General features: G+C 44.6%; 1 protein-coding gene across 1 annotated transcript; it reads left to right on the top strand.

Annotated features, from left to right (window-relative positions):
- The first annotated feature begins 979 nt into the window (after nucleotides 1-979).
- On the top strand, nucleotides 980-24,754 carry boc (BOC cell adhesion associated, oncogene regulated). The gene is made up of 18 exons (XM_086151184.1): nucleotides 980-1,458; nucleotides 12,803-12,932; nucleotides 13,319-13,591; nucleotides 16,824-16,970; nucleotides 17,654-17,797; nucleotides 18,237-18,539; nucleotides 19,275-19,547; nucleotides 19,644-19,912; nucleotides 20,029-20,194; nucleotides 20,683-20,751; nucleotides 21,044-21,253; nucleotides 21,586-21,761; nucleotides 21,854-22,076; nucleotides 22,161-22,346; nucleotides 22,432-22,643; nucleotides 22,730-22,818; nucleotides 23,069-23,214; nucleotides 23,654-24,754. Exons 2-18 carry the CDS (start codon nucleotides 12,821-12,823, stop codon nucleotides 23,818-23,820), a joined length of 3,165 nt encoding a protein of 1,054 aa, XP_086007310.1. The 5' UTR covers nucleotides 980-1,458; nucleotides 12,803-12,820; the 3' UTR covers nucleotides 23,821-24,754.
- Nucleotides 24,755-27,494: the final 2,740 nt, after the last annotated feature.

The raw sequence follows: 27,494 nt of genomic DNA, 5'->3' as shown, positions 1-27,494 counted from the left end.
GGTAACAGGGGTGAGCGCTGAAGGGAAGCAGTGCATGCTGGGATTGCGGCCTGCTGGGAGAGTGGCATTCTGGGAGGCAGGGCCTCTGGGGGCTGCAGTATGGTTAATAGGCCTTTCATGGCCATCCCACAAAGCCTTTTGTCCTGCGCTAATTCATCCTGCCCAGCATGGTGAGATGGGGGGGAGGGGCACTGTTCAGGCTTATTGGGGTTGGGAGTCCCCATTTTTTTTTCCCCCTGAAGCTATAATGCTGGGTGGCGCTAGTGTGAGGGAGCCACATGTAAACAGAGCCCAGTGCAGTAGCAACACCAAAACATTGGCAGTGCTTGAAAAGTTCCTCCTGAAATCAAACAGGAGTGAACCGCCAATAGTCAGCGACTCCTCGACAAAAAGAAAAAAAAAAACCCGCGGCGTCTTTCACATCGAGCGACAATGCTCGGAACACCTGAACAAGAGCAACAGGTGTCATAAAATGCCACAGCTCGGAAGAGAATGGAGTCAAACTGTGAGCGCGGATACGGCCTCAGGTACATCGTGGTGGGAGTTCCTGTGTCTCACCAGCAGGAACGCAGCCTTCCCCCTCCCGATCAAACCCTGTGATCTTAGAATAGTCACTTATTAATGAACTGGATAGAAAAAGCCCCCACCCACCCTTATTCAAAACGTGTTGATTGAAGTGGAGAATTCCAGAGCTGTGATTGCTGTGCTATGACAGTGTGTATGACAGTGTGTGTGTGTGTGTGTGTGTGTGTGCGTAACACAGTCCAGACTGGGCCCTAACCCGTCCACAACAACACAAGACAGCAGAGCACAGCTGCACTGGAGAGCCTGCAGGCCTCAATGGACGGGGGTCAATACAAACTCTGTGGGGACCAACGCATACCAAATTAGGAGGAAGGCAGGCAGGGAGGGGAAAGGGGACGGGAAAGGGAGGGGGAGGGGATTTCTCCTCCGGATGGCCACAGGAGCAGATACGCTCTTTTTTTTTTCTTTACATGTTGTCCTTGTGAGGCGCATCTGTGGGCGCGCATCATATTCGGCGCGGCTCTCTCCACGTTTTGCGCGGCGCGCAAAAAAAAAAGCCCCTCGGCGGTCGTGGAGGAGGATCTCTGCAGCGAGCAGAAACAGGACCTCGCTCTGGGATTTTTTGGGAGCCAGTTCCTATTGTTCAGATCCCTCCTCCTGCTTGGGAAGTGGGAGGACTCGAAAAGGCGTTGCAAAAGGGGGGAGAATTGTTTGAGAGCTCAGTCATCCAAAAACGGCCTTTCAATGTGAGAACTCGGGGGGAGCCGAAGAAAATGTCGGTGGCATCGCAGTAAATTACTAAAGCGGCGAGGCTTTAGTTTATAAAAAAGATAGTTGAAAAACTTTCTTTTATTTTTGGGGGGACTAAAACTCGCCGCAGAAGAGAGCTCGGCGTGCAGAAACGCGGTGAGATCGCCAAATACATCAGCTTTGGTGAGTTTCATGTCAACCCGTTTCCCCGTGTTACGATCGACATGTGTTCCCTCGATGTTGTAAATAAGAAGTGTGTGATAGTGTGTGTGTGTGTTTGCAGTCTAATAGGTTTTTTGCACAACTTTAAAGTAACTTTAAAACCACTATAAAGTGTCCCAACGCTCGGCTTCGTACGGCTGTGTTTTTGTTTCTCCGCTTCTCCAAATCAGCCGCTTTTAGCTTTCAAATCCGCACCAAAACGTTTTACTTTTTGTCGAGATCGAACCCGGAATCGATATTTATCACACTTTTGCTCTCCAAGGAGCCAATATGCCGAGATTCAGCCCGATCTGATCCCGTCCGATGGACTCTGTGTGCCGATTCTTCCCCCGGGAGTTTCCGATTGTTTCGGTAGTATTTTGAAGCCCGTCGCCCGGAAAGCCGCGCGTACCGACGATCCGAGTCCGGTGACACGTCGCGCACATTCAAGGATGTGAGTTTCATTTAATTATTTTCGCGGAGGGGATCCGTGGGTGTCTTTTTTTTTTCTTTTCCTTGGAAGGAAAACGCGTCCGCGTCGTGCAGGCCGCAGCCTGGACCCGCTGTTGTGGGGGGCCAACCGAGCAGACACGGTGACCCCCCCACTCTCCCATCCATCCATCCATCCCCTCCGATCTACATCACCGATCACAATCGGTACCGCGAACCGACGACACACGCACACTCACACACACACAAACAACGCCATGTTTACTACTTTTTTCCTCACAGTCCCGGTGGATCCGCTGACAGCTGTCCGGGAGGACGCAGCCTCCTCATCCTCCCATTCAAGGGTTGATTTTAATGAGAAAATGTTTGTCTTTATCCCTGCTAATGAGTCTTGGCCTGGCGGGGGGTTTGGGGTGTGTGAGTGTGATGGCAGAGTTGAAGGGGTGGGGGGGTCAGTCTCAACAGGGGCCGTGGAGGAACAGCCGCTGGCGCTCAGGTTTCCAAGCCCAGGTGTCGTTTGTTGTTTGGAATACATTTGCCCACATCCCCACCCTCCGGCTGCTGGTCCAGGGACAGACATGGCATCAGAGCATCAGACAAGGTGGTGGTGGTGGTGGGGGTTCAGTTGTTCCCTCTGAATTGGTGTCACTTGGATTAAAAGTCGAGACAAATAGACTGGCCTCCTCTAATTGGGCGCGCAGTTTATAAGGGAATTAATTGGTCTCAGTTTAAAAAAAAAAAAAGGAGCCCCTTGTTCAGATGCAGGCACTGCCGCTGTTGTTGTCATCGTCGTCAGTGATCAGCTCTGGCAGTCGGACGGATCAAAGTTGAACAAATTGATTCCGGCCTGATTATCTTGCCTGTTTCTCACACTGCTTTGGACCCTTTCCGTTCATCCAGAGCCTACAGGTCATTGTTCATAAGCGGAGGGGCCTGTGCCAATAACGCAAAGCAGATCTAGCTGGTGAGGGCATAACCTCCACTGGCATGACACTGAAAGGCTCGCTACAGTGTTGAGATGTTGTATTTATCCAAAATAGCTCTGCAACTATGAATAATTCCTCTCATTGACAGTTTAACTGAACAGTTGCTGTCTCAGGATCCTTCTCACCTTTGGCCAGGCATTAGATAAAAAAGGAGCAGCTTGAGAGGAAACATTAGTCTACAATTAAGAACTCAACGAGAAGATATAGCAATGAAATTCGTCTGATTATTGAAAACTGAGTCATATAATCTCTTTTTCTTGTGATGGAGACTTATGTGTTATTGATATTAAGCTTTCATTTTGTTATGAATATTCACAGGCAAAAAAATGATCATCTAAGTGACGACCGGAGACAGACTTTCATTTACTTTTCAGTGCCGACTGACGCGCCCAAAAGAGTTTGGCAGAAATTGGTTGACAATAACGTGAAATTACATTTGATCCTGACTACCTGCCAAAGGAACGGCGGAGCTGCCAATTTTCCACTCTTTCAAGTGCAGGGTCTTTTGTTTCATGGAAACTGGAGTTTTAGCATTTATCACAAGGAAACTTACAATGTGGATTTGGGTTTAGAGCCAGTGGCAGTGAAGTCTCTCTCTCTAGTGTTTTGTTTTTCAAAAATGTATTTCTTTTAGGAAAGCGCACAAAATGGTGGGTCGTGTTTCGTGTGACACACATGCTTTTTTAATCCAATTGAAGTCCTCCAAGATGTACCTTGACATGTATTTTTGAGCTAGCAGGTATCTAGCGGGGATGTGTGGGATCTGAGCGCTGTTGCACCGGACAGCAGTTTTGTTGTTGTAGAGGGTGTAAGACTGGTGTTAAAGCACAAAGGAGATGGAAAGAAAAAAAAATCCTTCCTGAGGGCACACTTTCATCTGGATGACAGCGGGTACACTCACACAGTCATAACAGATGGCGGGTACATTTTTTTTTTTTTTTTTTTTTTTTTTTGCAATGCGACCATTTGGCTCCTGTCCAGTCAGGGTCTGTTGTCCTTACCTGCAAGATGTTTTCACTAACCTGTGTTTAACCGAGTCACCAGCAACCCTGATGAAGCTGTGCTAAACATTACTGGCCCGCTGACATGCGGTGCATTAGTTCTTTGGTGCTGACAGATTGGAGGCTTGTCCCTGGGCCCCCTGCCCTCCGGGAGGGTTTCCGTGGCCAGTCAGATATGGATAACCAGTGCGGGACACCTGGACTGGCAGGTGGCCAGGGTCCGGGCCCCTCCCCTGGGGCTGCATACCTCTCCCCTCCTGATCCTCTGTCAGCCCGGACCACAGAGAAAAGGAGGAATGCGTTGTCAAAAAAAAAGTGTGTGTGTGTGTCTGTGTGTGTGTGTGGGGGGGGGTCGAGGAGAAAGTTTCAGATAGAGAGGCTAATTAAGCAGAGCTGCAATCAGACAGATTACCGGATCAAGGATGAAGACGGCTCGGACGGAAGGAAAGGGGAGACGGGAAAAAAATGCCTAAGATGGAAAGCAGAGGAAAATAAGCCCACTGGCCGGTTTCAGATAACTTTCAAAAAAAAAACCTTATCTGAATGTGGCTTTCGGGTTAAATTTCTGTTAATATTCAGGCTTTTTGTTTTAACAGCCTTACAGGGATTTTCCCCAAGCCCTTGAAAGCAGTTAAGTTAATTTGCTTCACTTCTTAAAAAGTTAAGAACCTCTTAATGGCTAATGAAGTTAACTTTAACCCTCCAGCGTGTGAGCACACAATGTAAATCTGGTGTAATTGCTGTTTGCTTATTGATCATCTCCAGGCCAGGGTAAGAAAGCAGTGTGTGTTTGAGGAGTCAAATAGACTCTTGTGTATAAAAACCGATATTTGGAGAAAGATTAGTGCTTCTTGTTACGAGGCCAAAAGCAACCCCCCCCCCCCCCAGATGCCTTAATGGATCATTCACACACAGGCACAAGGTTCAGGCCCAGTCACTCACTGGCTCCCCTTTTGACTGGACGGGGTTTCATCGGCATTAATGGAGTCAGTTATTGTGCAGGGCTGGTCTTTATGCGTGCTGGAGCTGTAGTTGCACGGTGCATGTGTGAACAAAGCAATAAAACCATGCTGGAAACAAAAATGTAGATTTTTTGGTTTGTGTTACAGGGCTTCAAGCAATAATCAGATATAAAAGGGTTACTCCATAAAGAGGCGGAGGGAGAAAAAAACAACTCATCATTGAAAAATGCAAAGATGGCAAGAGAAGACATGATTGAATAGAGTAACTCACTGGGCACCACATAAGTTAGTTAGTCGGCCCCTGAGGTTATCACGACTGGAATTTTCCAAGTAACAATACGTCTTTGTTTTCTGTCCGACCTCCCGCGTGTGAGCTTTGATTTTATGATGCTTCAGAGCATCAGGAGGGAGAAACATCCACGGCTCTGAGTGACGGGACAAATGGTAGATGTGTGTTGCTGCGTCTCTCCAACACTAATCCACTTTCTGAAACCCGGAGCCCCCTCCCATGCACCCCCCTTTTGAAAACGTGCCTCCTCCAGCTGTTTATCCTCTTAACAAACTCTTAGGGACCCGGCAGCCTTTACTGTATAACTGTGGAGGAACCAGACGCTGCCGGTTGCTCCATTGCGCACACACATGACGCAGAGTGTTCTGTTCAATTTCCTGCCTCTGCTCAGTTTTCTAATTCCCCCCTCGTAGCTGTTATTCCTATAAGTTCTCCCCCTTCGGTTCTTACACATAACTTTACAGGCTTTCTCCACTCCCCTGTCTCCCTCGCCTCCATTCTGTCTGCCTTATCTCGTTTCCTAATACCTCCCCATATCTGTTTTTCATATATTTCACTCCCTCTTCCCTCCCCCTACTCCCCCTTCTTCTTCCCTTCATCTCCCACTGAGAGTTGTAGGGCCAGGCAGCCCCCTCTCCCTCCCTCTCTCTCCCGGGTCCTGCTGAATAATAGGAAGAAATTGCTCTTGATTTATAATTGGTTCCATTCACCCTGATGCATGAGCTGCCAAAGGAGTTTTGGGGCCCCTTTCACCCCCTTGCACCCCCCCCCCCCTTCCCTCTGTATGTCGCACTAACACACAAGGAGTAGCCTGTGTATATATGTATGTATGCATGCATATGTGTATCTGAATGAATGAATAAATATATGATATCTGTGAAGAGCCACAATTAATGGATTCATATGATCTGGACTGACAAAAATTTGCAGGTCATCCAAAAAAAAAAGAAACTCAAGATAGTTGTCCTCAAAGACGGTTGTTTTTTTTTTTTCTAGTTTTACTATATATTGCCCAGAAACGTTTTAGTTTGCATGACTTCAGCGTCTCTGTCGATTATCTACCCAGGCTAAGACTTAAGTAGTAGCCTGTGTTGGCATTTGATGTTGGAAAAACTTCCCAAGGTCTGCATATTTATGTGCCTCTGTGAGTATACTTTTACCATGTAATAGGACTTTGTGTGATTGCTTTCTTGTGTGTCATCAAGTTTGTGCGTGTGTGCGTGCACAGAGAGAAAACAGGCGGGGAAAGAATGATTGTGGGCATATGAAATATGTAAGTGTGTGCAATTGTATGATGAGTAAATGGTGTGTGTGTTTGTGTGTGTGTGTGTGTCCGTGCACTTGGATGAATGTTGCATGGTTAAAGTGATTCTGAAGTAGGAATCTCAAGACACACATTTCAGCTTACTTTAAATATCTTGTTTTGTCCAAAGAGCAGTAAACCGCCGTCTTGGGATTTGTGCGGTGCAGAGAAACGTCTTTTCTTCTTCTTTTTATTAAATGACTTGAACTCACTGCTCACCCATGTAACCGTAAAACATACTCTTCATCTTCCCGTGGTGTTTTTATCCACCTATATCATACTGGCATGTCTTGTGGATTTTTTTGGAGATAGCTGCCCTGGACATGTCAGCAAGCGGGCTGGAATTTCTCTGAAAGCGCCAAAAAATACATTTTAACCCCCCACCCCCCACCCAGAAAAAAAAGAATAAAGGTGAAAAACGATGGCCCGGTTACTCAAGATAATGATAGTCCACAGACCTTTCTTTAAAGCATGTTTCATGTCAACATTTCGGAGCATGTTAGTATAATAAAAATAATATTCTACCACTAGCAAGGTCTAAGAATAAGAACGACTTTATTTCTTTATCCCGAAGGTGGTGCTTATATTTCCTGAAGGGGATATTGCTTTGGTACTTTGAGCAGCTCGAGGCTAAATCGATCAATTTTTCCTCTTTTTTTAAAAAAAAACTGTTTGGAATACCTTTTTTTTAAATGCATGAATTGTATTTATATCTGAAATTGCATTGTATGGAATTGTATCGCAAAATATCCGTTCATGACAAAAGCCGTAGAGTTCGCACCAGCGGTTCATATAATTCCATAAACTTTTATCTCTTCCATCTTTCCATCCTTTCTTACATTTTTCACCCCCCCCCCCCCAAAAAAAAAATTATGATACCCCCCCTCCCGTTCCCATGGCCTGGTTGGGCACGCTGGCATGGCGCACTGGGCCAAGGAATGCGGGTGGGTGTGTTTGCCGTGGCACAGTAATTAGCTCTCCGTGGTTAATTCGGCTTCCTCGTCTAAATTATGGTAATTCTGCGGCGCCTAATTGATTAGGATGCCCCTGTCTTACAATTGTGAGTCTGTTCTGATCTCTGTCGTTAATCCTTGAGACTCTCTGATGCTCGTTAGTGTTGGTTCAGGGTCAAAGCAGGGTTTGGAAAAGCATATAGCTCTTTAAGACTTTGTGAAGTTTGTGTGTGTGTGTGTGTGTGTGTGTGTGTGTGTGTGTGTGTGCGTGTGCGTGTGATTCTCAATCTCGTTAGAGCTGCTTTCATTCTTTTGATGTGTGATTTCATGGCATGAGAACAAGTGATGTCCAGAGTGGAGGTTTTGGAGCTGCCTTCTTTCCACCTGTTGGGTTGAGATTTTAGGCCAAGAAAGAGACAGAGAGTCTCCAAAATGTTGTCCTCTTTTCCAAGAGAGCTAGCCTCAGGGGAGAGGACTGCCTGTTTGGATCATTCTGGCCGCTTTGCGATATCCCCGTGCACCAGTGGATGCTGGAAAACCAGAATCACGCCATATTTTTCCATCACACAACCGTGAAGACGCCTCTGACTCAAGAGGAAAAAGCTTTTCCACAAGAAGTGATATCAGGCACCCCGAATCAGGTCATGCTTTTTGTATTATAGGTGTCCAACTGTAGGTGGCAGACTTGTTTTGATAATGGAAATCTCTCATGCTTTCTTCTCGGTGCCTGTGTGATGGTCCAGTGGCAAACTCGGTTCCGTTGCAGATTTGCAAAGCGGACCCTCCTCTGCCTCCCTTCACCCGGGCCGATGACAAACAGGAGAAAAACACATCGGGTTACGCTCCTTCAACCATCCTCTCCTTCTGCCTGCCTGCCAGTTGACATCCTCTCTATTAATTTGAGTCACCATTCTGTTTCTCAGTCAACCCCCCCCCCACTTCTTCCTCACCAAAGTTTCCTCTTCACCCAACTAACAAGCATTCATGAAGACACCGAGCCCCCCTTCTACCTCCGGCTGCCCAAACTCTCAGCACACTACTCAGACCTCTTGGTCATTGAACCACCCCCCCCTCCTTGGTCATTGAGCAGGGCTCATCAGCTCTTCCCCGGGCCCTCCAGAGTAGCGTCTCCCCTTTCTCCAGGGGTCCGCGGGGTCTTTGTCTGTGCACCGGCTCACTGCTTTACAATGACTCTCCACTCTATTAAGGTGCGTTCTGCCTGTTAGCGTCGCCAGGGGCAACTGGCCTCCCGCATGGCAGCTATGCAGCATGGCATTGTGGGCCGCGGGCCTGAGCAGGGCAGTTGAATCCTCGGCACTCCTCACACTTGACACCGCATGTGTTTATCTAAAGGGGGGGGCTTTGTGGTGTTTGGAGAACCCGGGGGTGGGGGGGGGGGGTGTAAAAAGACGTAAAACTCGGGGAGGGGGAGGGCACGAGGGGAGTTTGGGGAGGTGATAAATATTCAACAGCTCCTCAGAAGGAGTTACTACTCCCTCCAACCCCCAACACCCCTCCTGTGTGTCCTCTTCATGCCAGAAAGCAGATGGAATGTGAGAGCTCAGGGGAGGAGGCTCTAGTCTGGTTTTGTCCAATTAGCAAGGTTGTCAAAATGAATTTATCCACGGAGGCAGGAGGACAATGGAACCGGCAGTAACCCGGGAGAACTGGGGCCACCGTGTCTTTACTTAGCACGCTCGCAATGAACTTCTGTCTAGTGACTCTCTCGCACAATGACATATAAGGTATGCGCATACCTACGGCCGGGATGGATGGGTGCATGCATGCATGCATGCCTGCACGGCGCTGCCAATGAGACGTTCTGTAGATTCTGCCGGTTATCTCCATTTCATGTATACATAGCGCTTCACTTGGATACACACACTTGTCGAGTTCTTAAAGGGGGATGTCTAGATCCAGTCACAGGACCGTGTGTAAGTGCATGGTGTTTTGATAAGACTTTTGATACATCACACTGCAGGATCCTTGCTTCTTCCAGTGAGCAGGTATCTCTGGAGCGAAATATGGTCAGCCACACATCATTTCTTTTTCTGTTAAATAAGTATCTGCACGCCCGCAGGAACTGTGCGCATGTTTTAATCATTGATCCAGGATGTGAGGCTGATTTACTGTTTACGGACATCTTTCTTTTTAAATTTAAACTTGGTTGCAGGCACCAATCTGCTCTGCTTAATCATTCAGTCCTGGCAGAAATGAGCAGCTCACACCCTTCTCTTACAGCGCTGTCATTCAAGTATTTGCAGTACCATCTCGATACTCCCACAAAGTGTTTGCTATGCACTGCTCTTGGTCTGTGGTAAGGCTGTTACTGATCAGTCTCGGATACCTAAAACACACACATATACACACATACTCTCTTAGTTTAAAAGGGGGGCTTTCTCAAGTCTGTTTTTTATCAGCCTCGCTGATGTGGAGGAGGCTTTTCACTCTTCTTTCTGCGTGTGTCTTCTCCGGGCGGGATGGATGGAAAAAGCTGGACATAGACGTCAGGCCAACTTTTCATCTCGAGACAGGGTATTCGCTAAGCAAACACAGGGCCCAGCTGACTAATGAATCAGGGGAAGCAGACTCAGAGGAGAGAAGCTGTTTTTAAGGGGATGGGTGATCTATGAGAGGGCTTTTCATACCGCTATTAAACCAGAGCCCCCATCTTTCTTTTTGTCCATACTTCTGACTCGCTGCCACGTTGTTTATTTTTGTGGGAAAGAGACAGAAACTGGCAACAAGCTGGCTAGTTAAGAGGCCTCGGAGGTGAGGTTGTATACCCTGCCGTGTGTCCAGTTGGCAGATGGACCAGTGTGGTTTACGGTTAGCGACTCACAGTTGGGACAGGTGCTTAATACAGATGTATGTGTCTTTTATGGGCAGCTGTCCCAGGTTGTGTCCATAAAGCCACCGGCCACAGAAGCCAAAAGCCTTCAGCACTGCTTGCTCTTGGTTCCCCAGAAGCTTGCTGTTTGTTTACTCACCGGGGCTACTTCAGATGAGCTCCTCCAATGACTTAATTAATCTCTACCTATATGTAAGGTGGTGATATTTTTTAAATTATTTTTTTAGTCTTAACACTAGCTGATTGCATGATGATTGCCTCTAATAAAATATGACTCCACCGGTACTTTCAGCACCGTTTAGTGTGTAAATCTTTTTTTTTTTTTTTTTTTTTTTTGGCATGTTTATGTCTTTGCGGCATGAACTGGAGAGCAAGATATTGTTCTCTATTGTTGGTAATGGCCAAACCTGGTTTGCTAACAATGTATATAAAACTTAATGGAGAATATGCCAATGTTTTCCCTCTTGAATTGTGTTTGTCTTGCAAATTTTATGGTTCCATAAAGCCATCGTCGATCAATATTGGAGGCAGAGTTATGGGCTGACCATAAACTTACTTTAACTTTTTTTCCCCTCATGTTTTAGGGTAACTCTTTATTGATGAATTTCTTTAGAAAAAAGCGGTTGAGATTACTCTGATTTGCAGAGAGTCTTGTAGTTGACTGTGCCTTTAACTACAGAGAGACCTAACAGAGACATTTGTGCTAAAGATGGAGGTCAAAAGTGTGTTTTTATTAAAGAAGGTAGCACCAATGCCAGTTGCAGCTCAGCGATAATTAAACTATTAAACTATTAAAAAAAAAAAATCAGACCCAATATGAACGTTAATTGCTAGTGGAATTGTGGACAAAGAATTTTAGATTTCCATCCCTATCAACCCAGCTTGAACAAGTAATATCTGAAGCTGCACACACACACACACACACACACACACATATTGTGCAATGCGCGGTCTACTTTGGCAGCCAACATAGCTGTTTTTCCATCAGCCAGCAGCTTTGCTCATTTTCAATAACTGTACCCAGCAGCCAAACATTTTCACTGGAGCCATTAGATGATTAAGGAAGGCTGCAAGAGTTTCCATTCTCTTACTGTCCTGCTTTGGCCCCTTCTTTGTCTTGTGTGTATGAGTCTTGTCCTAGACGGTCATTTATCATCCCCTTGCCATAATAAGATCTAGACAAATATGTATGAGAAAGCTGTGTGCTTCCATTTTCACTGTATCAACCCAGGAAAGTTTATGCATAAGAGTATATGCATGTTCAGCGACATATATGTATGTGCGCGCGGGAGGGAGAAAGAGAGATTCAGTTTTGCAGGACCACCCTCCTCATCCTGACGGGAAGTTGTTAGTTTAACCTGACAGGAAAGAATTCGGGAAACTTGGCAGCTAGCGACGAGGGAGAAAAGCTCCCCTCTCTACATGAACTTTTAATAAACCAACTATTACCATCATCTTTCTCAATTCACCTCAGAGGTTACTTTTGCAAAGTATAAAAGAATCTGCATCCAGTAAACGGATATGTATATGTCTATGTATGTGTGTGTGTGTGTGTGTGTGTATATGTAGATGAACATGTATATGTATATATGTATGTACAGTATATGTATGTGTGTGTGTGTGTGTGTGTGTGTGTGTGTGTGTGTGTGTGTGTGTGTGTGTGTGTGTGTGTGTGTATATATATATATATATATATATATATATATATGTATATATCCCCAATCCCCCGCTGCCATGGCCTCTCATTAGTTGTTCTTTGTCCTACCTGATGAATGCAGCCTCTGTTCCCCCCTCCTTCCTCCTCTTGGACCTTCTACCTGTAACGGTTACACCTGAGCGGGGAGGCAGAGGGGTCGGGTTACAGGCTGCAGAATGAGGGCGCCCCTTTGATGAATGCTGGCATGATGGTTTCCTGGTGCAGGTGGAGGAGATGCAGTGAGATGGGGGTTTGATACAAAAGAGAGGCTGTGTTTGTGTCGAGAGTGTGCCTGCTGAGGGTCTTGCAGAAAGAGCTGCCATTTTGTAAATGGCCGTCTGTTTGTGTGTGTACAGGACTTGTCTCAGAAAATTAGAATATTGTGATAAAGTTCTTTATTTTCTGTAATGCAATTACAAAAAAAAGTTATACATTCTGGATTCATTACAAATCAACTGAAGTATTGCAAGCCTTTTATTATTTCAATATTGCTGATTATAGCTTACATCTTAAGAAAACTCAAAAATCCTATCTCAAAATATTAGAATATCATGAAAAAGTACTTATTGTTTTTTTAATTGCATTACAGAAGATAAAGAACTTTATCACAATATTCTAATTTTCTGAGACAGTCCTGTATATACACAAGTATGATTGAGCTAGAGAGAGAGCAGCTTCATTATAAATTCTAAATTGGTGGATTTGAGATTTGGTGCTTTGGTTCAAGTTGGAGTTTTGCATTTGTTTATTCCACCCATGGGTTATATTTGTTTAGAGTGTAAATAACTGTCTAACCTTGCCTATTTGTGTGTTTTTCTCTGTTTGTTTGTCACAGGGGGGTAGTGTATGGAAGATGTCTGGAAAGCGAGACTGGACTCCTTGGATGAAACAGAGAAGCGCCCCAGTGTTGTGTGCTCTTGGTGCAGTATTACTATGCTGCCTGCAGGGCGGCGCCTCTGTCTCCGGTGAGTAAAGGGGAAGAGAATAAGATAAACCCTATACATCATAGTATAGTACAAATCACCAGTACTGGAACAAAAAGTTCACTTCTCAGACATTTTTCGGTGTTTATGGTTCACATGATTGATGTCCATCCTTGGTGTATGAGTGCTGTTACATTTCTCATTTGGAACACCTGGCGTTGAAGAAGCCCTGCCAAACATAAAATATTCTGGTGCACAGCCTGTATTGAGCTGCTCAAGCCACCCAGTCTGAATTCAAAAGAAAAGAAGCAGAGTGTCCAAAGAAAAAAACAAGAACAGTATCTTAAATAAACAGCTTTATACATTGCCCCGCATGAACTTAAAGTCATTATGCTGCTGCTGACTTCTCTTTGCGATCTCTTTTCCAGACGAGGTTCCAGTGTTCACAGAAGAGCCTGTCTCAGTGGTGCAGAAGATGGGAGGCACTGTAAACCTGCGCTGCAGCACCAGACCTCCCTCTGCCAACATCAGCTGGCGACTCAATGGCCAACAGCTCACGGATGGAGACTTTGGCGTGTTACTGGGACCCAACAGCTTGTTTATCCCTACGCTCTCCAACCTGACAGTGGGCAGATATCAGTGTGTGGCCACCACTGGCTCTGGAGCCCTGGCCAGTGTGCCTGCTAACATCACCGCTGCCAGTGAGTAGCCACATGTATAATTACAGCAAATAAACACACACCAGTCCCTTTTTGGTGCCTTTTTGGGCCTGTTCAGGGGATCCAGATCACAGTTTGATTGACTTTTTTTTCTTTTTTTTTTTTGCCTAGTTCCTCAACAGCAGCAGGGCAATGTTGTATTTTTCCACTGTTGTGTTTAGTCCGAGTCTACAGTTCATTTGTGCTGCAGGATAAAAGCCATGAATTATCTCATCGTGTAAAGAAAAACAAATGGCAGCTTTTACTGTCATCGATCTAATGCGGTTAAAGTCAATTTTTCTTTTTCCTGACTTTCTGGTGCATCGCTTGTGTAAGTGTGCGGTGTTACATTTGATATGCATTCTGGGACTGAAAGGGGCCTGAAGTTGTGTAACTCGAGCTAAAGGAATGGCGGGGACCCGGGGGCAGGGGCCAGTCAGCAGGAAGAGGGGACCGGGACTCCTCGTAAAGCCCACCCCCCCCCCCCCCCCCCCCCCCCCCCCCCCGCCTCACTTGGCCACTCGGCTCCCCAAAACAACCCATTCCTCTCCATTAGGTCTGACAGAATGGCTCACTAGAAATTATGGCCCCATAATTGGGCTGTTTTGTGAAAAGTAGAGGGGAGATAACTGTGGTGTGTGTGTTCGTGTGTGTGTGTGTGTGTGTGTGTGTGTGTGTGTGTGTGTGTGTGTGTGTGTGTGTGTGTGTGTGTGTGTGTGTGTGTGTGTGTGTGTGTGTGTGTGTGTGTGTGTGTGTGTGTGTGTGTGTGTGTGTGTGTGTGTGTGTGAAGCTGGACAGAGGATATGGGCGTTTTCCTTACTTGACCATATTATCAGGTTATGGGGGGGGCTGTTAACTGCTCTTATAGTTGTACATGAATTGTGATGTATGACTTTGCCAGATGGTGAAACTGAAGGTGTTTTAGGCCAGTCGAGACAAGATCTGAACACAAGATGAGACGCAATGTCACATTCTCCTCGGGGCGTTCTGTAACTTCACCTCGCACGCAGCTCTCCCACTATATTTCTCACTCCTCACCTTCTCACTTTCTCGCTCTTTCCCACCTTTCATTATCTTTCACTTTCCCACCTATTTGTTATCATAACTTCGGTTTGCAGCTTTTGTTGAGATGTGAGAGAAAGAGAGAGAGAGAAAAATTTGCAATCGCTTCAGCGGTAAATGTTTCTTTTTGAAATGGCCACATGTGAAACCGCTCTGTTTTCCCCCACCTTCCCTTCTAAGCATACCTTTTGAATGTGTCCATCCCCATTCAATGTCCAAAAGCTGAAGAAGTTGCTCTGGTGAGAAAGTTGTTTTAGTTTGGCCATTTTTTTTTTCCGATCAGAATAGTTTTGGTTATAGCTTCTACTAACAATTCAACCAGGCAGCCCCCCCTTCTGCTGCAAAGATGTATCTGCTCAACGTGAAGTCAAAGCACATTGCACAATCAAGTTATAATTTAGATACACACATGCGCTGAGCCCCTGCTGTCTCACATAAAAATGATGAATGCGTTGCTCTAGATATTTTTGAGTTTGTCCTGCCAAGCCGCCCTTGGCTAGAAGGTCTGCTTTGACTTTATCTCCTTTCACCCTCCTCACTCGCGGACTGTGGGAGACACACTCACTCAAGATGTACATGTACATGCACACACGCAAACACACCTGAGAGGCACCCATGCGGGGTTTTTCCTGTAAAGAATGTAGTGGGGGAGTGGGGGTTAAAAGGTATAAGTAGAGGAATTTGGGGGAGGCAAGAACATGAAGGTGTGCAGATATGAGAGGGAGCAAGAGGAGGGAGGCTGTGAAAACAGTACCTGATTGATTTAGCAAATGGAGCGCTGCTCAGTCTCTTAAAGTCTTTTTTCCCCCCATATCTCACACACACACACACATGCACACACACTTGGCACTTAGCATGGCATTTCTTGGCTAAGATTCTCATGGTTTAGAATAAGAGTTCCAACAGATTAAGATGCGTGTGTGTGTTTGTGCATGTACCCTGATGTCCCCCACTTCTCTCATATTCCCGCTATATAGTTTCACCAGACAGCGAGCGCAGGGCTGTTGAACCCATCAAAGCTGCCTGCAGTGAAGCTGTTTGCTCAGTGCTTTGAGTAAATCACTGTGATGTCCCCATCAATAGATAGGTCTTAACTAAACCCTGCTTATTGAATTAGGGCTGTATGCAAAGGCTGATCAGCTGACTGTATGGCAGCAGCTTGGACTCCCTGCCAAACGGTGCTATTGGTCCAAGACAAACACACTCCTGGAAAGAATAGAGAGTTTGTTTGTTAAAAATAAATAACCTACGGGTAATAGATTTTAACTATGCTCCTGGAAAGTGTTATCTTCCTTTTCACAGTTAGTCTTCTTTTTGTCCAATTGCTGATTTTATTTTGCCCTTCCTGCACTTCAATATTTTATTTTCACTTTTATTGATTCTTAGGGCAGCATGTCCCCTTGCAAAGCTTAAGAGCACAGTTATGCTGGATATGTTTCCCTGAAACTTTATAGGATGGCCACCTCTCACCTTTGACCTTGTAGCCTGGCCTCAAGGCCGCTCCAGCGGGGGTTTAGAGAGTCATAGGTCAGATGAATGTCTATGCTGTGCAGACTCTGTGTCTGCAGGACACAGTTACAGCACATGGCCCCAGTAATCCCACTCCCTATTTCCCACAGAATGTGATCTGGGCCCAGGATGATGTTTGGCAGGATTATTGACACCTCCTTGAATGTTCCACACACAGTTTCAGACTCTGGCCTTCTTCACAGTGACATGAAATAAAAAAATAAGCCTCAGACAGAGAAAAGGCTACGAGCCAAGATTTTTGTAACTTAAATCCCATCATAGTATCAAGCAGAAGGAAAGAGATGGTTAAATGGTGAAGGATGTCTTCTTTTTTCTTCTTCTCCTGTCGGCTTTTCCCTTCAGGGGTCATCACAGCGAACAAACCTTCTCCATCTAACCCTATGCGGGATGTATTTTTTTAATTTCAAAGGGAGGACACAAGCAATGGAAATGTGGCTACAATGAGGGGAGAGTGATCAGAGAGACTGCAGATGTTGAAATATTACTATTCCGAGAGTTTATGTTACTCATTTAACTGTGGTTCAGACTTTATACATGTGCAGTCACTCAAAATTCACACAATGTATTTAGTGGTGAAATAATATGTGACCTATTTTACAACAACACAACAGCACTAACACTGCTCTCTGCGTGTGTTTTTCAGAACTGCGGGACTTCGAGCCAGACGACCAGCAGGAAATAGAGGTCGACGAAGGCAACACCGCTGTGATTGAATGTCACCTCCCGGAAAGCCAACCGAAGGCTCAGGTCCGATACAGTGTGAAACAGGAATGGCTGGAGACATCCAAAGGTACCTGGTTACTCTCACATCACGAATGCTTCATCAGTATCGTTCAATATCTCTCACTACCGCCCTCTTTAGTCCCTTTCAATCTGCATTATTTTCAGGAATGCCATAATCCTCCTATCTGATCTGTCATTAAACCGACGATAAGGTTGTTATCTAGAGAATGTTGAAACATGGGAGTGCAGTTGTTTATTTTTTAAACTATTTGCCTCCAAGTTCACTGGAAGTGAAGAAAAGCTCCAGTACTTTGTGGCTGGTATGCTGATGATGCCTGGGAGCTGTCTGTAGTGATATCTCCAGCTTATCTGTGAGGAAATGGATACCACATTAATTCTCTGAACTTTGTGGTTCTCTATGTCGCCATCATGTGGTCACTCCTGGTAGTGCAACCATACCCCAACATTGACTTCATGCAATGGTTTTCCAACAAGTTAAATTTTTCATTACATTCTTATGGTGCATGTTCATATAATATTTAACTGTAAAATAATTTGTGCTTTGAGTGATTTATTCAATTCCCGGTACTATTTCCGAATTGGTAATCATTTTCCAACTGATTATTTATTATTGGTTTTGTTATGTATTGATGTATTTGAATTTATTTATTTATTTTGTTACTTGCACTGGATTTATAGTACTCTTCACAAAACATAATTTTACATCTATTACTATTATTTTCCATACAGGTAACTACCTCATCCTGCCATCAGGGAACCTTCAAATAGCCAATGCCACACAGGATGATGAGGGCCCATACAAATGTGCTGCTTACAATCCCGTTACTCAAGAGGTCAAAACATCTACCTCTGCTGACCGCCTGCGCATACGTCGTGAGTTTCCCCTGTCCTTATATTGATCAAAAATCACACTTTTTGAAAGATTTTTAACAAAGCCAAGGCATATATAACTTGTCACAGGCAGAGAGTGGAAAAAAACCTCCGGGTTTTATAAAGTACTGTTGTCACTTATGGCGCACATATGGCTCACACTGGCACGCTCAGTGAAACAATTTTTATCTGATGCCGTCAGAACCCATCAAAGGGCAGGTGTTGGCAGCTCTCAGTCTAAATCTGAACATTTTGATTTTCAGAGACAATGACAAAAATCTTTGGACATTAACATCACACTTAAGTTTTTTGGAGAAAATCCAGGCAACTGTCAGAGAAGCATTTTAGAGATGGATGTTTAAGCTACATGTTTGATAAAAAGTCCCTTATACACAGTTCATACTAAAATAAGGGGGGTTAATTTGTCTTAAATTCTCTCCAGGCTCCACAGCAGAAGCTGCTCGTATCATTTACCCACCCGCATCCCAGTCCATCATGGTCACCAGAGGCCAGCGGCTGGTGCTAGAGTGTGTGGCCAGTGGCATCCCAACACCGCAAGTCACATGGGCGAAGGATGGGCAGGATGTTCGTGTCCACAATAACACACACTTCCTGCTCACCAACTTGCTGATCGACGCTGTGGCGGAGAGTGACTCGGGAACTTACATCTGCAGGGCCGATAATGGTATCGACTCTGCCGGCGCTCCCAGCTCTGCCATGGTGCTCTATGATGTGCAAGTGTTTGGTAAGTGAAGGAGAAAAAAAGTGGTCTTGTTTATTTTCCCTCTTTCTGGGCTTTAGAATAATAAATAAAAGTGCTGGTTGGTTTATTTACAAAATCACAGGATCCCGGATAAAATTATGTTCAATTTCAAATCAGGATGAAGTTCCTTACGAAAAACGGTTTGATTGCGTCACGGATTTAATAATTAGGCTGTCTGTTTTCTGGAGCGACGTAAGACAGAGGTCTGTTTGTGAAAGACATGTAGACCTGAGCACAGAACTCTTTCCTTAACAGGTCCTGATTGTCTAGGATATGGATGGCTGTTTTTATAGTGATTTTCAGTCTGTGTGTGTATGTGTGTGCGCGCGCGCATGCATGTTTATGCATGTGTGCTGTAGGCTTGTCTCACTGCAGCTGGCTTTAATTGAAGCCAGAGAAGTGCTGTAGCTGTAATGAGCTCTATTTTTTTTCCCCTTGATTCATAAGCAGCCAACCATCAACTAGCTGGCCCAACTTTGCTTGCTGGGCCCTCCACACTACCATACAGGCTTTACACATACATGCACAATGCCATTTTGGTCACACACACTGATAGTATGTGTGGAGAGTTCTTGTTGTGTGTTATTTTAAATCAAATGTATTTAATATTACATGGGCCAAAAATTAACCAGCATTTTATGATCAATTATTTTGTGATTTAAAAGTCCTCCAGCTACAGCCCCACACAATATTCAAAATATTGTTTGCATCTTGCAGAACCTCCTCAGGTGACAGTGGAGCTGCAGCAGCAGGAGGTGGTGTATGGGGAGACTGTGCGCATCACCTGCCAGGCCCGTGGTAAACCCACGCCCTCTGTGATGTGGCTCCACAATGCCCAACCTCTTTCCCCGTCACCTCGCCACCGCATCACCTCACGCATGCTACGGGTCTCCAACGTCAACCCCCAGGATGACGGCCTTTACCAGTGCATGGCTGAGAACGGAGTTGGCAGCTCTCAGGCCTCAACTCGCCTCATCACCATATCAACCGGTAAGTCCGCTGTATTTGTAACTTTTCAGAGCCTCGGTTCTCTTGCTTCGTTTTTAAAAGTTTTTAGATTTCAACCAGAAGGCTTGGTGTTTCTAGGGGTCTCATCCCGGGGGAAGTTGCCTACGATGTACAGGCCACTCAGCCCTGATAAGGTGCTGAGAGAACAGCCACCGGTGAGGCCTGGTGCCTCCGGCGCCATGTTGCCTCTCGACTGTTCCATGCTGCCCGGACAGATCCTCCCTGCAGAGGCGCCGGTCATTCTCAGCCTGCCACGCACCGGCAAGGCCGACTACTACGAACTCACCTGGAGGCCCCGACATGACCGAGGACCCCCCGTGCTGGAGTACATGGTCAAATACAGAAAGGTATTACTAAAAATGATTTATCCAAATCAGTCATATGCTAGTTTAGCCCGCTTCACGGTCACAGATTATGTGCTGGTTAACTTAGTCCTCTCTCTCTCTCTCGCTCTCTCAATCAGGTGGGCGATCCTCTCGCAGAATGGACATCCAGCAGCATCTCAGGCGCCCTTCACAAGTTGACCCTGGCCAAACTGCAGGCGGACAGCCTGTATGAGGTGGAGATGGCAGCCAAAAACTGTGCAGGTTTAGGACAACCTGCCATGATGACCTTCAGAACCGGCAAAGGTATAGCATTGTTCAAGAAGGAAGTTTTAAAGAGAGAGGTTAAAGGCTTCTCTCCCCCCCCCCTTTCTTTTCTAAATTATTTTCATTTTAAGGTTTAACTGAAGCACAGAGGTGAGTTTTCTTCTAAAGGTGTGTTAGAAGAATGCTGACCGCTGTCCCTTGGTTGCTTTATGGATTCAATCACAATGAAAATGAATAACAAATATAGATTACCTTAAGCATCGCTATTTTTCAAATGTAAATGAACAAAATATGGATTTCCACAAATAAAACTGTCTAGACGCAATTTTTATTTTTAAATATCAATATTGTAGAAACTAGGTATCAACCCATATTTTTTCAGAGCTGAATTTTTTTTTTAAATTTTGAATATAAAAATTTGTGGGCTCAAAAACAAATTAGACTACCTTCAAACATGTGTAAAGATTATACCTGTATATAACACTCACATGCACACTACTAAGAATGAATTGTTTTCACACCTGCAGGTCGCAGAGGTTTTGGAGGCCACAACGATCCACCAAAAACCCCTGCTGTACCTTCACCGAGCCTTTCGCGTAAGTATCCGTCCAGCACTGCAGCTTCCTAAAACTCTGCCTCTGTGGATAACACTTACTAACAATAACAATCAATTATGTGTAGATTCAGGTCTTTGATAATTTCATCTTTTAACATTCACCCTTTTTAACAAATATTTCTCTATTTCTCTTTACTTCTGTCACTGAAGGATGATCTTTCAGTAAGTGCTATGATGCATCCTCTTCCCCATCATAAACCACTTGTATAAAGTTTACAACGGGTTCGTAAGTTCCTGTCCTATGTTTGATCCCGTTCGCCCCCCTTCTGCAGCTCCCGAAGCCCCAGACAAGCCCACCGTCTCTACGGCAACAGAAACCTCAGCGTATGTGACATGGATTCCGCGGGGCAATCGTGGGTTCCCGATCCAGTCATTTCGGGTGGAGTACAAGAAGGTGAAGAAGGCGGGAGAGGACTGGATAACTGCGGTGGAGAACATCCCCCCATCCCGTCTCTCAGTGGAGATCATGGGCCTGGAGAAAGGTCAGCCATCTTCACACACATAGTTTATTTAGATTTGGCAGAGCCAAGGGGAGAAGTCGTACTGTAGCATGCAATTACAATGATAATGTCCTCCATAATTACATTCCCATGTCCCATAAATTCATCAGTATAATGAGAGTTGTTAAGAACCATTCCAGTAATTACCGCCATTAATCAAAAAAAAAAAAAAAAATAGATCGCAATCGCAAGCACTTATGAGAGGATAAACCTAAAATCATGTGAAAACAAACATCATTAGCAAGCACTCTAAGTAGAGCTTCAACTTCTCAAGCTTTTCTTTCAAATGAATAATCTCAATCTTTAACCCCCAGGAACGTCCTATAAGTTCCGTGTGGTGGCAGTCAACGTGATCGGCTCCAGTCCGCCCAGCGCCCCTTCCAAGGCGTACACCGTGGTAGGAGGCAGAACCCACGAGCGCCCTGTCGATGGGCCCTACATCACCTACAATGAAGCCATAAATGAAACCACCATCATTCTAAAATGGACTGTGAGTGATTTCAACAACTAAAAAAAATCCATTCGGTTTCTGTTGCTTTGAATTCAGGCTAACATTTGTAATATTTGTTTTCCTTTCAACAGTACACTCCCGCAAACAACACACCCATTTATGGCTTCTACATTTACTATCGGCCGACCGACAGCGATAATGACAGTGATTATAAGAAAGATGTGGTGGAGGGAGACAGATACTGGCACTCCATCACGGACTTGCAGCCAGAAACTGCCTACGACATCAAGATGCAGAGCTTTAATGAGAAAGGGGACAGCGAATTCGGCAACGTGGTGATCCTCGAAACAAAAGGTGAGGGCGGATTTAGGTTGAAATCAGTTTCCGGTCGGATTCAAATCCAGATACAAACTCTCTGACTGCTTTCTTTATTCTCAGCTCGTCCAAATCACCAGCGACCTACTCCTTCGGAAACCCCAGACCAAGTCGTGTGGCCCTCCAATGAACTGGTGCCTCGGTCGGGCGACCTCCCCTACCTCATCGTCGGTATCGTCCTCGGAGCATTCGTCTTTATCATCGTTGCTTTCATCCCTTTCTGCCTCTGGAGGGCTTTGGCCAATCAGAGTGGGTGCTCCTCGATCCCTGAAATCCTTTCAGAAATGTTGGTCGCCTCAACATGGATAATAACAGTGCTCTGTTTTTATTCCAGAGCAAACATCTGACATGTGCTTCCCCGCTGTGGCTGCCCCTGTGTCATCATGCCAGTACACCATGGTTCCCCTCCAGGGACTCGCCCTGGTCAGCCACTGCCCTCTGGATGCCCACATGACAGCCCCGCATGGAGTTTACTCCCCAAATGGAGAATACACACCGAATGGCAAACCTCACCTCCCCGCACACTGCCTGCCAGGGCTGCAGCAGGTAATACGCTCTTTTATCGACTTCTTTAATAAGACTCCATCACTGTGAAAGTCCTCTCGGTTTTTCAACGCCCCTGTGTTTCCCAGGACGAAGTGGACTCTGACATGGAGTGTGACACGTTATTGCCACAGATGGTATCAAATGGACATTTGCCTGTTTACCACTACTCTACCAGGTACGTTTATAGTTAAAATCTGAATTTCAGCAACCCGGGAGTAAATATTTAGGGATTTTTTTTTTTGTCTGTACTCAATGGTTTGAATAAGCAGCCGAAAAACGTGGAAAAAATAACACTTTAAACTAATTACATTGTATTTTTAGTCCCTGACTTGTATTAATTTAACTGGATCACAGATGGATAACAGATATGTGTTTTGATGCCATAACATTTTTGTTTTTTTTGTTTTGTCCTTTTTTTCCTCCAGTGGCTCAGATCATCTGGAACAAACATTTTGTTCTCCTGAAGATTCCACTCTGCAGCTGCAAGACTCCTCACACCAACTTCTCAGGTCGCAGGAAGTGAGGAAGGAGGGCAGCTTCTGTGACCATTCACTGGAAAGCATCTCTCACAGTATGTTTATGTCATGCAATTATACTGGTTATTATTACAATCTAAGATAATAGAATATATATCTTAACTTTAAAGTTTCAAACAATTTATTTATTATTGATGAGATTTAGTGTCATAGCTGAAGACATGTAGAGTTAAAGACATTTCATGCCCAAACCTACTCTCTTCATTTATAAATGGTCATGATTGTCAAGATATAAATGTGTGTGTAGAATGCTGACTTCGGTATTACCTATTGTTCTCCTTTGGAAGAAACAAAAATTTGCTGAAGTCCTTAACAAATCAAGAATGGATATAGGATTGCGAATTACAGGCTCAAATTCTAATTTTGTCTATGCCGAGATACTATTTTGATATTCATTCTTTTACTTTTAACTTCTCAGAATTTGTTTTCTATGAAGTCATTTTCTGACCGTTCTTTCCCCCCTTTTGAATATAGCACCAACAGCGTTTCCTCTTCTGTCTCTGGAAGATGAAGGTATTTTCATCACATCGTCATCCACGGCCACAACACCAGAGTCCCACGACACAATACAGGAAGTGAACATCCTCCCAAATGAAGCCCGGCCTGAGGACACAGGGACCACCAATACAACAGATGCATGAGACTGTCAAACAGAAGAAACAAAAAAAATATATTTATTTTTGTATCAAAGATATTTATATATTTATGCTTTTGAACATAAGTGTTTGATGACTGTACATAAGGTTATTTTCATATTGAAAAAAAGACTATACATAAATACAACCTCACTATGTCATAGACAAATAGACTATTAATGCTGGACTTTTTAGCTTTTCCTGGTTGGGAGGGTTTTTTGGTTTGTTTTTGTTTTTTGAGACATTATTCTTTGCGTGAAGACCATTCAGAGGACCTTAATATCTCCCTTTAGGTCCCCTCTCAGTTCAGCACTTGTTGGATAGACCTTCCTCACGTCATTCCTCATAGACCTCCATCCTCAATGTTTGGACCTTAGCTTTACATAAAGGGACCATTCAAAAAAGTCTGATGCTGTAATTTCAAGGTGCATCATCGCTGAAAAAAGTCTTGCTTTATTCAAAATAGCTTCATTTTGTATATCAATAACACAAATTTATAATGCATTGTTCATCATTAACAAACTATTAACACGTGTATGCAACATAAATTGTTTCCGTAGTATATAAGAGATTATATATTGTATAGTTATTTATTTTTTGGTTTATTTCATGTTCTTTTTAAATCACTGAATGGGAGAGATTCTGGAAATATCTTTAACTCAGTCATTGATAAGCTGAACTTGATACACTAGACTGCAACCGCGTGTTTACTCATTTGCTGGTTACCAAATGATTGCCAGGTGAGGCCGCTGTGACAGTGTGTCAGTATTATTCTCCCCTCACAGATCGATGAGTAAGTATTATGAGTTATGATTTGCCAGACACATCTGCAATCAAAATGAAGGATATCCTGAATCCACACTTTCCTTTTAAATGTAGCCATTCTGTGGTTGCACATGCTGGAGCACTATTGCATGTAAATAAAAATTTCTGAGGCTGACACATGGTTTATTGCATTTTCCCTAATTCTGCCACAGTTGGACTTTTCCCTTCAGGGGTTGCCACAATTGATAAACATTCTCCATCTAACCCTATTCTCTGTATCTTCTTCTCTCACACCAACTAACTTCATGTCCTCTTTAGTTACGTCCACACGGTCTTCCCCTAGACATCCTACCCGGAACCTCCAATACCAGCATCCTTCCAAAATATTCACTATCCTTCCTCTGTACATGACTGAACCATCTCAGTCTGGTTTCTCTGACCTTCTCTCCAAAACCTCAAACATTTACTGTCCCTCTGATAGACTCCTGATCCTATCCTATCCTTGTGAGTCCCACAGAGAACCTCAACATCTTCATCTCTATGACCTCCAGTTCTGCTTCCTGTCTTTTCTTCAATGCCACTGTCTCCAAACTTGGTCTCACCAGTTTTGCACACCTTTCCTTTCATTCTGACTGGTATTTTTCTATCGCAAAGTACCCCTGACACTTCACCTTTTCTAACCTGCATGAGCCTGTTTCTTCCCCTCTTTTCCACACGCCATTGCTCAAGGCGGTTGACCCTAAGTAGTTCAAATCCTCCACCTTCTTTGTTTCTACTCCCTGTAGCCTCACCCTTCCACTTGGTCTCTCTTTCACACGTATATATTCTGTCTTGTTGTGACTAACAATTTCTCTCCTTTCCAAAGCATACCTCGACTACTCGAGATTTTCGTTATCCTGTTCCCTGCTCTCGCTACAGATCACAATGTCATCTGCAAACATGGGTCTTGGATATTTCTGTCGAACTCTGTCAGCCTGTCCGTCACAACTGCAAACAAGAGGGGGCTCAGAGGTGATCGATCCCTGATGAAGTACCACCTCCACCCTGAACTTCTCTGTCACAACTGAGTGAGGAGGGCACTAATGCCCAGAGATCCTGTTGAATAATCTAGTCAGAAACTACTGCTGCCTCTCCTAGATACTTCCCCACCTCCACAGGTATATCATCAGGACCAACTGGCTTTCCACTTTTCATCCTCTTCAATGCCTCTCACTTTTACTAATCTTTTCTACTTTGTGGTCTACAATTGTTCTCTTCTACCTTTACCTTTCTTTCAATTTCCTCATTCATCAGCTCTTCCTAGTGCTCTTTCCATCTTCCCATTACTCTTCTACCATCTGTCAACACATTTCCCTCTGTATCTTCAATCACCTGGACCTGCTGTATATCCTTTCCATCTCCATCTGTTTTGCCAGCCTGTATAACTCATTCTCTCCCTCCTTACTGTCCAACTGAGCATACAAGTCATCATACACCCTTTGTTTTGCCTTTGCATTGCATCTCCCTGTACTGCTGTCTTCAGTCATCTCAGTGTCCCACTTCTTCTTTGCTAACCACTTTCTTTGTATACATATCCGAACATCGCCATTTCCTCCCACCAAGTCTCCTTATCTACTTTCCTTCCGGATGACACACCAACTGCTCTTCTACCTGTCTCCCTGATCACATTAGCTGTAGTTGTCTCCCTGACCCCCCAGTCTTTCTCAACTCCTCCCTGAAAACCATACCACCTCTTCTCTTTTCAGCTTCTACCACTTTGTCCTCTGCTCTGCCTTTGTCCTCTTTATCTTTCTTGTCACCAGAGTCATCCTACACACCATCATCCTATGCTGTCTGGCCACACTCTCACATACCTCTACTTTGCAGTCACTGATTTCTTTCCTCATCTATACAAAATGTAATCTACCTGCGTGCCCCTAATGCCACCCTTATAAGTTACCCTGTGTTCCTGTCTTTATGGAAAAAAGTATTCACTACAGCCATTTCCATCCTTCCATCCTGCAAAGTCTACCACCATCTGTCCCTCTGCGTTCCCATCTTGGATACTAAACCTGCCCATCACTTCTTTATCACCTACTGCCTCCATCAATATCTCTCATCTCTCATCATTTCGTTAAACTCACCCCAGAAATTCTCCTCTAACTCACACCCCACCTGTGGGGCATAGCCACTAATAACATTGAGCATCACACCTTCAATCTCTAGTTTCAGACTCACAAGTCTGTCTGGTACTCTTTTCACCTCCAGAACATTCCTAACACATTCCTCCTTCAAGATAATGCCTAGTCTATTTCTCTTCCTCTCTGTACCATGATAGCGCGACTTAAAACCTGCTCCTAAGCTTCTCACCTTGCTATATTTCTCCCTTGTCACCTGGACACAGTATATCCACCTTTTGTCTCCGCTTCATGTCAACCAACTCTCTAGCTTTTCCTATCATCATCCCAATATTCAAAGTCCCGACTCTCAGTCCCACACTCTTGCCTTTCCTCTTCTCTCTTTGGTTCCGAACACGCTTTCCTCCTCTCCTACTTCCACCCCCAATAGCTCAATTTCCACTGGTACCCTGTAGGTTATCGGCACCAATGGGAGTCATCGTTTACCCGGGCCTCGACCAATCCGGTATGGGATTTGTAGGTTCGATTCACATATTTTGTTTTGGCACAAATTCTAACTACATTCTGGTAGAGTGAGACAAAACCGTATAATCACATTCATGTTGCATTATGTGTAACTGGCATTATCTGTGCTTTGCTCTGAAAACATTTTCAATGTTGTCTCCTAAAAGTTGGGACATTTTACTTATTCCATCATCTGAGAACCAAGGGCTTTATAAAAAGTTTTTAATCTACTACAAGTGCCACCTAGTGGACTAAAATAAGCACAATTCTTCAGTCAAGACGCAAATACAATGG

The sequence above is a fragment of the Fistularia commersonii genome, chromosome 8, assembly GCF_037954325.1.
Source record: "Fistularia commersonii isolate RoL2024-O1a breed Wild chromosome 8, RoL_Fcom_v1.0, whole genome shotgun sequence".
Lineage (NCBI taxonomy): Eukaryota > Metazoa > Chordata > Actinopteri > Syngnathiformes > Fistulariidae > Fistularia > Fistularia commersonii.
This window is presented reverse-complemented; position numbering and strand designations above follow the sequence as displayed.

Bases quoted from the DNA above. Each gene is read 5' to 3' on its own strand.
- boc (XM_086151184.1), top strand. From the start codon at position 12,821: ATGTCTGGAAAGCGAGACTGGACTCCTTGGATGAAACAGAGAAGCGCC. The intron at 13,592-16,823 runs GTGAGTAGCCAC...TGTGTTTTTCAG, and splicing joins TGCTAACATCACCGCTGCCA to AACTGCGGGACTTCGAGCCA. The intron at 21,762-21,853 runs GTGAGTGATTTC...TCCTTTCAACAG, and splicing joins CCATCATTCTAAAATGGACT to TACACTCCCGCAAACAACAC.